General features: G+C 46.8%; 1 protein-coding gene across 1 annotated transcript in view; it reads right to left on the bottom strand.

The window, feature by feature from the left end:
• The window catches only part of LOC122544398 (zonadhesin-like), a gene marked incomplete at its 5' end in the record, with an annotated part of 87552 nt that extends 77110 nt beyond the window's left edge, over positions 1-10442 (bottom strand). The window contains 6 exons of the mRNA XM_043683645.1: positions 545-646; positions 1277-1420; positions 1959-2101; positions 6145-6269; positions 7513-7626; positions 10361-10442. Of these exons, the coding sequence (XP_043539580.1) occupies positions 545-646; positions 1277-1420; positions 1959-2101; positions 6145-6269; positions 7513-7626; positions 10361-10442 (710 nt within the window). The remainder of the gene's footprint in view (positions 1-544; positions 647-1276; positions 1421-1958; positions 2102-6144; positions 6270-7512; positions 7627-10360) is intronic.
• Positions 10443-10515: the final 73 nt, after the last annotated feature.

Below are 10515 nucleotides of genomic sequence, written 5' to 3'. Positions count from 1 at the left end.
GGCCCAAGAACAGAGCCCTGCGGGACACCACTCAACACTGTCCTCCAGGCAGAATACATTCCATCTACAACCACTCTCTGCCGTCTGTCAGCCAGCCAATTCTGAATCCAGATAGCCAAATCTCCCTGTATCCCATATTTCCTGACTTTATGAATGAGCCTACCCTGGGGAACCCTATCAAATGCCTTGCTGAAGTCCATATACACCACATCCACTGCTCGACCATTGTCGACCTGTCTTGACACCTCCTCGAAGAACTCAATAAGATTTGTGAGGCATGACCTGCCCCTCACAAAGACATGCTGACTGCCTTTAATCACACTATGCCTTGCCAAATGGTCATAAATCCTATCCCTCAGAATTCTTTTCAAAACGTTGTATCCTTGCCCTCTCCTTCGCGCCTTCCCTTGACCCAGTTCTGAAGACAATGCACCAACCTAGCTTGTTAACTGTGTTCCTCTCCTTCACTTCTCCACCATTCTCTGCTTGTATTTCCGATTTCCGCTACCTGTAATAACCTACTGCTGCAACCTGTTTCTCTTACCTGAACGGTCCTGTCGCATCAATGATGAGTCCACACTGGTCATCGCTGATCACTTTGTCAAGGATTTCTTTCTCGCATGGAGCTGGGACAATAGTCTTACACCTGGAACACAGCAACATGGCTCAATGGGTCTTTGCCAGAAATAACTATGAGATCCCTTCAAAAATATTGGCCATGGTTGATGTGGGGGGGGGGGGGAATGTGCATCAGTGGGGACATGCAGTCAGCGTGGACCCCAGTGGAAAGGTCTTAGATTGGCTCAGAGCTGTACCTCGAGCCATTTGGATGACAAGTGGACGCCATCTTGAAACCATTTCCATCTCCTGCAAATAGCGTCGACACAGGAGTTGAGGAGGAAAGGAGAGCTGGTTTACAAGTTCCTGATTTCTATCGCTGCACCATTGGTGGCCATGCCTTCTGGTCCAGAATTCCCTGCCCAAACCTCTCCAGAGGGAATTGTGCGAATGGTGTATTGTGGACCGACTCGTCTTGTATAGTTCAAAATGGCGTTCCACCTCATTCATTTCAACATCGTGACAGATGTTTTCTTGTCTCTGGGCCACTTTGCTGCATTGCTTAAAGATCTACATCTTCAACCAAACCCATCCTCTATGGCTTGTTATCACATGGTCTTCACTCATCGGACCATTGAGAGACTCTGAATAATCACGTCTCAGTCTAAGCGCAGGAGGTGAAGAGGTTGATGTAACGCGGCGCATAAGCAGCACTTACCTCTCATCCTCGTCATCTTTCGTCTTCCAGCTCTCTCCAAATATGGTGTCATTCACCGCCAAGGACCCATCTGGCATCCGGTAATCATCAACAGAATGACCGTTAAAGTCACCACAGAATCCGCACATCTGTTGGTAATAGTTGCTAGGAGAGAAAGAGACCCTTTAACAAATAGACCTGGGGCCTGTTGGGATCAAGAGCCCATCCCTAATTGCAACCTTGAGAAGGTGGTGATGATCTGAAACTGCTGCAGTCCCATGTGGTGTAGGGAACCCCCCCCCTCCTCACAGGGAGACAGTTCCAGGATTTTGACCCAATAACACTGGACGAACAGCCAATATATTTCCAGTTTAGGAGTGACTCGGAGGGGAACTTGCAGATGCTGGTGTCCCTATGTGTCTACTGCCTTGACAGTGGAGGGGGTAGGTGCTGCCACAGGAACCTTTCAGTGCACCTTGTAGATGGTACACACCGCTGCCCCTGAGCATCATTGATGAAGGGAGTGAATGCTGGAAGAGTTGGATGGGGTGCCAGTCAAACGGGCTGCTTCACCCTGGATGGTATTGAGATGCCCTCATCCAGTCAAGTGAAGAGCATTCTTTCACGCTCTGGACTCAGAGATGATGAGCATTTCTTTGAGGTCAAGAGTGGCACGCTTGAGCTCAAAAGCCATGGGACTCACCCCGGTACAGTTATCTTCACAAAATGGTTCCCGTCGTATTGTAGCTGCAGGCCAAAATCTGTCTGGACCATGACGTATTGGCCGGACTGAGAGAGATGGACTCTGCCCACTTGCTTTGGCAGCCTCACCCTTGTTTGGCCCACCTGTAATTACAAGGATCAGACACGACATCAATATTTCGCCTCTCTTGGGTAGAGCTCAGAAAGCCTGACTGAAAGGCCTGCAGAGGATCGCCTCGTCGCAGTGCTACCAAATCAGATGTACTTTATCAATCGTCCCTTGATTGGAAGGAACCCAGCCGTCGCTGAATATCAATCATCGTGCACACATCAGGACAAATGCAAGCATGCCAAATAATTTTAACAGTTTATACTGCAGGGGTCAATGGTGCTGATTGGTTGGCAAATCAACTGTGATAGACAAGACGTTGCCATGGAGAAAGTTTCTGGGTAATTCACAAGGGCTAGGACAGATTTTGCTGGCCATTTGAGTGTTTCTTTTCTTCCTGGTGGTGGAAACTGAATAAAGATTCGTGCACCTTGTGTCTTTCACTGTGTCTCACACCTGCACACACACACACACAATATGGGTGCTGGGGAAAAAAATAAGCATGACCACAGTTAGGTGGTAGTGTCGGGGTAATAGAAAAAAAAATAAACAGGAGGGCCAGAGGTTCTGTTCACTCTGAGGAGAAAGTGAGGACTGCAGATGCTGGAGATCAGAGCTGAAAATGTGTTGCTGGAAAAGCGCAGCAGGTCAGGCAGCATCCAGGGAGCGGGAGAATCGACGTTTCGGGCATCATTCCTGAAGAAGGGCTCATGACCGAAACGTCGATTCTCCTGCTCCTTGGATGCTGCCTGACCTGCTGCGCTTTTCCAGCAACACATTTTCAGCTGTTCACTCTGAGAGCTGGCTCTGAGGGAGCTGGGTCAGCATCAAGGCCTCCCTACATGTAAATAAAGGGTGCTCCCCGTGGATCTAATTCAATTATCATATTGAATGGTGGAGCAAGCTTGATGGGCTGAATGGCCTACTCTTGCTCCCGTAATTACCTGAAATTGCTTTGCTGGGGTGGTTATTATCGCAGTTGGGATTGTTCAGCAAGTGCGACCCAATCATGTAATCACGCCTAACGGTAGACATTTTGTGTTGGGTTTTTGCAAATGTTTTCCAAGTTGTTTTGAACAGTTGGGTGAGCAGGCTGTTTGATTCAATCAGGCTGTCACTGGGATGGATGGTCTATGTAACTGCCTGGTAACCAAGGCTGAAATTGATACACAACAATAGCTTGGTTGTGAAGGAGATAAGCTTCCCAGATTAATGGGAACACTGTATTAATCAGAAATACTACTTGTAAAATACAACTGCTCTGTCACAGTGAGAAATGGCTTGTTTAAGGGATTCTGTCTCATGTTTGTCCTGAAGTGGGAGAGAGCCTGGCTGTGACTGGTTTGTATCCGATAGGTATGGATTCTGTTTAGAGTTCTACCAAAATGATCATCGAATCCCTACAGTGTGGAAGCAGGCCATTCAGCCCATACCAACCCTCTGAAGGGCATCTCATCAATACTCAACCCCCTACCCTATCCCTGTAACCCTGCATTTCCCATTGGCTAACCCACCTATCCTGCACATCCCTGGACACAATGGGCAATTTATCAGGACCAATCCACCGTAATCTGGGTATCTTTGGACTGTGGGAGGAAACCCACGCAGACACAAGGGGAGAATGTGCAAACTCCACACACATACACACCTTTATTTCATTGCCCAGACTCAGTTCCTGTATTGATTGGAACAAACCATATGGATTTTCTGATTTCGGACCTCTGGTGAAAAGGTTCCCTTTGGGAAATGGATGGGAGGGGGGTAGATAAATCAGGTTACGATACCTAGTCCCTAATCTGGGGAGAACAAAACCAACCAAATCTCTTCAACTGTGGAAACAGGCCTATCAGCCCATTGAGTCCACAGCCCATCCTATCCCCATAACCCTGCATTCCCCATCTGACCTGTAGACTATGGAGACAATGTGGCATGGCCAATCCATCCCAACCTGCACATCTTTGGACTGTGGGAGGAAACATAAGTACCTGGAGGAAACCCACACAGACAGTCGCCTGAGGTGGGAATTGAACCCAGGTCCCTGGCACTGCAAGGCAGCAGTGCTAACCACTGAACCACCATGCTACTCAAACTATCTAACTTCAACTCCGTAGCTGTGTATTGTGGGTAGAATTAGACCAGCAATGGCAGTTTTGACCGGATAGCTCTAGGTCAGGTGGACAGGGTAATATACTGGTGATATCCCTGGATTAACAGCCCAGGCTAATGCTCTGAATTCAAATTCCACTTTAGCAGCATTAATTTCAATGAATGGAAAAGTTGGAATTAAATCCCTGTGAACAGTGTTGCCTCTGGATTCCTAGTTGGTAGTGAATAATCTAATATTACTTTAAAAATAAATAGGCATGCCCTTCAGCCGTATTTTCCTGTCTGGTCTCCTGTGCTGACTTTGTAGAAGGTGTGTGCTACCCCACTCCATAGCCTGGTTCTTTGGTCAATCTGATGACTCAAATTACACCATGCTTGTTGGTGGTACGCTGGCTCAGTGGTTAGCACGACTGCCTCACGACGCTAGGGACCAGGGTTCGATTCCAGCCTCGGGTGACTGTCTGTGTGAAGGTTTGCACATTCTCCCCGTGTCTGCGTGGGTTTCCTCCGGGTGCTCCGGTTTCCTCCCACAGTCCAAAGACGTGCAGGTTAGGATGGATTGGCCCGTGCTACATTGTCCCCGTAGCCTGCAGGTCAGGTGGGAAATGCCGGGTTATGGGGATAGGATGGGCTGCCTGTCAGTGCATGGGCTGAAAGGCCTGTTTCCACAGTGGAAAGATTTGGTTGGTTTTGTTCTGAAGACTAGGTAGCGCAACCTGATTTAATTCCCCCCCCCCCCCCATCCATCTCCCAAAGGGAACCATTTCAGTAGAGATCTGAAATCAGAAAATCCATGTGGTTTGTCCCAATCAATACAGGAACTGAGTCTGGGCAATGATAGCGAGATGGGTAATGAGGGAAAGAAATGTGGAGAATTCTTTGCCCTAGACTGGGTCACATGGATAGTCAAGGGCAAGTTAAACAAATAGTCTTTGGTCAATAAAGGACTCAGAGGGGTGAGAGGAAGGTAGAAAAGAGGCCACACGCAGTTTGGCAGTGATAGGGAGAAGGGGAGAATCTATGTTTTCTCCTTTCTTCGAATCTCCTTTGGCAATTGGGGCAAATTGCTGTTGATGAGGATATGCGTCTGAGCTGACATTTAAAGTGCTTTAACTATCAGAGAAAGCATTCGATCAGGGTGCATCACTGCTTGATATGGCATCTGCTCTGCCCAGCACCGTGAGAAACTGCAGAGAGAGTTGTGAACACAGCCCAGTCCATCACATAAACCAACCTCCCGCTGACTGACTCCACCTGTACATCCCGCTGCCTCAGGTAGGCAGCCGGCATCATCAAAGACTCCTCCCACCCCGGTTATAATCTCTTCCAGAAGATACGAAAGCTTAAACACACGTACCAAGAACAGCTTCTTCCCCGCTGTTACTGGACTCTAGAATGAACCTCTCAAATTTTAAATTTAATACAGTCATCCAGCACAGAAACAGACCCCTTTGGGTCAACCAGTCCTTAATCCCAAACTAAACCCCACCCACCTGCCTGCTCCTAGCCCAGACTGGGTAAGGATAGCAGTGATCCCTCCCTGAATGACATTGAGGAAGCCATTGGTTTTAATTGCAATCTAACAGTTTTCATTGGGGCAGCAATGGTCGGGTGGTATTAATGCTGGACTGATAATCCACAGACTCAGGTGATGTTCTGGGGACCAAAGTCCGAATCCTGCCATCGTGGAAGTTTGAATTAAGTGTTAAAAAAGAATTAAGACTCAATGCTCAGGAGAAGCCCATCTTGCTCACTAATGCCCTTTAAGGAAGGAAACTGCTGTCCTTACGGCCTACATGTGACTCCAGACCCAAGACCCTTAACAATTAAGGATGGGCAATAAAAAGCTGGCCTGACCAGCGAGGCCCCCATCCTATGAATAAATAAAGAGAAAAAAAAAAAGTCATTCTGACTGACTGAACTCAGTGAAACTCTCAATCAAAATGATTGGTGAAACTGTGGGGAGACTAACCAGGATTCGCCTGTTTTTCATCAGAGTAATGGTGATGTCGTCAACGGTGATGTAAAGTTTTCTGAGGTAAGTGGCTCCAGGTAATCCCCTCTCCTCATTCTTGCCTTCGATGCTGAACCAGGGTCCTGGAAATCATTGAATAACATTAAAGGAGAGAAGCATATTGACTGTCAAATAAGCACTGACAAACTCTCTCTCTCTCTCTCACACACACAGACACACAAACGCACACACACACTCACACACTCACAGAAATGCTCACAAACACACACACACACACTCAGAAACGCACATACACTCACACAAATGCTCACAGACACAGACACACACACATGCATACACACACTCACATAAACACACAGACACACAAATAGATACATGGCATCAGAGAAGGTGCACAGAGAGCGAGATCAACAGAGAAAGTTTATGAGAGACAACCTTTTCACACGCAGAAATATAGGCACACAAACATGTATACTGACATAGACAAACTGTACAGGTGGACACACAGTAACATAAGCACACTGACACACACACACATACAGACAGACACATGTACATCGAGATACACATACAATCACAAATGGACTAATACACAGACAGACAGAGTGATAGATACACCTACACAGACATGCACAGACAGGAAGATACACACACGTGCATAAAGAGGTAGACATACAGATACAAACAGCACACTGATAGAACCATACACACACGCATAGGGCAATGAAATATTCACACAAATACAGAAATATGCACATTAACACACTGAATGCAAGCACACACACACACACACGTGCAAGGAGTACATCTCATACAAACGTGGCCAACAATGGGGTAGAGTTCCAAAGACAGAGTCACGGTGGGCTGGAAATGTGAATGCTGTTTCTCTCTCTCTGCCAAACCTGTTGTATTTCTCCAGCACATACTGTGTTTATTTTTAAAAATAACAGTGTGATGTTTGCTTAGCATCTTTTGTGATCCCAAAGCCCACCAGATCTGCTGTTTTTGCTGTTGAACAAGGAAGACGAACACTGGCTCAGCAGACCAGACAGAACTCCTAAACTCTTCTCCCCCTGCGGCCTTGCTCACTCCTGCCTGAGGGAATTAACATTTCATCCAAAGGCCTCTGACAATGCAGCACTAACTCAGTACAGCCACATGGAGTGTTGATTTGGACTTAGAATTCAAGGAGTGAGACTTGAACTGTTGTTCAAGAGAGGATTATCACGATGAATACAGCAGCCACTCAGAGGCCCAATGGCTATGAAAAGAGAGACGTCTTAGGTCAAGCTTTTTTTAACATAACTCGGCTCTCCCTCTCAGAGAGGTTGTGTATCAGGATCATTATCTCTCTTTTACACATACCTGTCTTATTCTCGCAACTTCTGGCAAGAGTGTAGGTGCAGGTCCCCAGGAAGGTAAACTTCCTTTGGTCGAAGGTTATGTAGTGAGGATCTCCTGACACGATACAAACGCCATCTGACAGAGGAAACAGGTTAGAGGAAAATTAGTTGCTCAGTTGGAGTCGTGGAGGTCTACAGCATGGAAACCAGGCCCTTCGGCCCAACTCATCCATGCCGCCCAGTTTTCACAATTAAACTAGCCCCATGTGGCTGCATTTGGCCCATATCCCTCCAGACCTATCCTATCCATGTAACTGTCGAAATATTTCGTAAATGACAGCACGTACTCCCTTCCACCACTACCTCTGGCAGCCTGTTCCAGACACTCACCGCCCTCTATGTGAAAATCCTTTTGTATCTCTCCCCTCTCACCTTAAACCTATGCCCACTCATTTTAGATTCCCCTACAATGGAAAATGGCTATTTACTTTATCTATATCTCCCATGAGTTTATTGACCTCTATAAGGACACCCCTCAGTATCCTGTGCTCCAAGGAAAAAGGTCCCAGCCTATCCAACCTCTCATTATAACTCAAACCTTCCAGTCGAGGTAGCATTCTGGTAAATCTTTTCTGCACTCTTTCCAGTTTAATAATATTCTTTCTATAATAGGGAGGCCAGACTAAATGTGGCCTCATCAATGTCTTATACAGCTGCAACAACATGTCCCAACTCTTATATTCAATGCTCTGACCAATGAAAGCAAGCATACTGAAAGCTTTCTTCACCGCCCTGTCTACCTGTAACTTCACTTTCAAGAAGCTATGAACCTGTACCCCTGGACCTCTTTGTTCTATAACACTCCCCAGGGTCTTATCATTAACTGCGTAAGTCCTGCCCTGGTTTGCCTCATCAAAATACGACACCTTGCATTTATCTCAATTAAACTCCATCTGCCATTCCTCAGCCCACTGGCCCAAACTCGCTGTGTTCCCAGATAACCTTTCTCACCCTCCACGATACCACCAATCTTGGTGCCATCCACAAACTTACGAACCAAGCCTCCTTCATTCTCATCTAAATCATTAATATAAATGACAAATATGGTGGCTCAGTGGTTAGCACTGCTGCCTCACAGCGCCAGGGACGCGGGTTCAATTCCCGCCTCGGGCGACTGACTGTGTGGAGTTTGCACGTTCTCCCCGTGTCTGCGTGGGTTTCCTCCGGGTGCTCCCGTTTCCTCCCACACTTTCAAAGATGTGCAGGTTAGGGTGAATTGGCCGCGCTAAAGCACCTGTAGTGTTAGGTGAAAGGGTAAATGTAGGGTTGCTCTTTGGAGGGTCGGTGTGGACTTGTTGGGCCGAAGGGCCTGTTTCCACACTGTAAGTAATCTAATCTAAAAGTGGACCCAGCACCAATCCGTGGTCACAGGCCTCCAGTCTGAAAAACAATCCTCCACCACCAGCCTGAATCTTCGGAATCCCATGTGATCGAACTAGTCTACCATGCAGAACTTCGTCAAAGGCTTTACTAAAGTCCCAAGTAGACAATGTCGACCACTCTGTCCTCATCAATCGTCTTGGTTACTTCAATCAAGTTTTCGAGACATGATTTCCCTCGCACAAAACCATCCCTAATCAGTCACTGCCTCTCCGAAAGCATATAGAGTCTAGAGATGTACAGCAAAATCCGATTTTTCAGAATCACGTCCAACAACACCCCCACGACTGAAGTCAGAGTCACGGGTCCATTGTTCCCAGATGTCTCCTTCCATCCTTCTTATATAAAAGCACAACGTTAGCCACTCTCCAGTCATTTGGCACCTCACCCGTATTAATAGGCACGGTGGCTCAGTGGTTAGCACTGCTGCCTCACAGCGCCAGGGGCCCAGTCTCGGGTGACTGTCTGTGTAGAGTTTACACGTTCTCCCCCGTGTCTGCGTGGGTTTCCTCCCACACTCCAAAGACGTGCAGGTCAGGGTGAGTTGGCCACAGTAAATTACCCACAGTGCTCAGGGATGTGTAGGTTAGGTGCATGGATCAGGGGTAAATATAGGACAGTAGGGGAATGGGTCTGGGTGGGTTACTCTTCGGAGGGTTGGTATGGACTTGTTGGGCTGAAGGGCCTGTTTCCACATTGTCGGGATTCTATCTTTCTAAAAAGCAACGATACAAATATTTCTGTAAGAGGCCCAACAATTTCCTCCCTAACTTCCCACAAAGTCCTGGAATACACGAGATCAGATCCTGGAGATGTAAGCACCTTTATATTTTCTAAGACCTCCCCCGCTTACTTTTCTGAAAGTCAACTGTTCTCAAAACATCGATCTTTATTTCCCTGAGCTCCCCAGCCTCCATTTCGTTTTCCACAGTAAAAACTGACGCACAATATTCATTTAATATCTTTCTCATTTCCTGAGATTCAACGCAAAGACAATCTCTTTGATCGTTCAGTGGCCCAAGTCTCTCTCTAGTTGTCCTGAATCTTCAACTAGTCACTGAGGGACCACCAAAAGTGAAAATTCCTTTAACATTTCTCCATCACCCATTCCCATAGAATTTAATTACACCCTTGAAGCATGATGAACCACCAATTTAAACAGATTACTAGGCATTTCACTGAGCCCTTGAAAGGGATGCAGTGGATATGGTGACTTGGCCAAATGCTGATAATGTGTCAGACAAGGGAGATCTCTCCTGGTCAATGGCTCTCTGTTGTTTCTACATGGTATTGTGATGTTCGCAAAAAGAGTTCTAAACATTGTTGACCATTCAAATGACTGACCTTAAATGACTAAAAAAAAAATTACCATCATAAAACACTAATCATTTTGTAATGACCACAATTGATAAAGTATAAATTATCCTGACCTGAGATTGTCCCGGTGGTAGGTGTTGTAGTGTCTGGGGTGGAGGGTGTAGTGTCTGGGGTGGTGGGAGTAGTGACTGGAGTGGTGGGTGTAGTGTCTGGGGTGGTGGGTGTAGTGTCTGGGGTGGTGGGTGTGGTGTCTGGGGTGGAGGGTGGT

The sequence above is a fragment of the Chiloscyllium plagiosum genome, chromosome 48, assembly GCF_004010195.1.
Source record: "Chiloscyllium plagiosum isolate BGI_BamShark_2017 chromosome 48, ASM401019v2, whole genome shotgun sequence".
In the NCBI taxonomy this organism is placed as follows: Eukaryota; Metazoa; Chordata; class Chondrichthyes; order Orectolobiformes; family Hemiscylliidae; genus Chiloscyllium; species Chiloscyllium plagiosum.
Note: the sequence above shows the minus strand (reverse complement) of the source record. Positions and strands in the feature narration are given on the sequence as shown.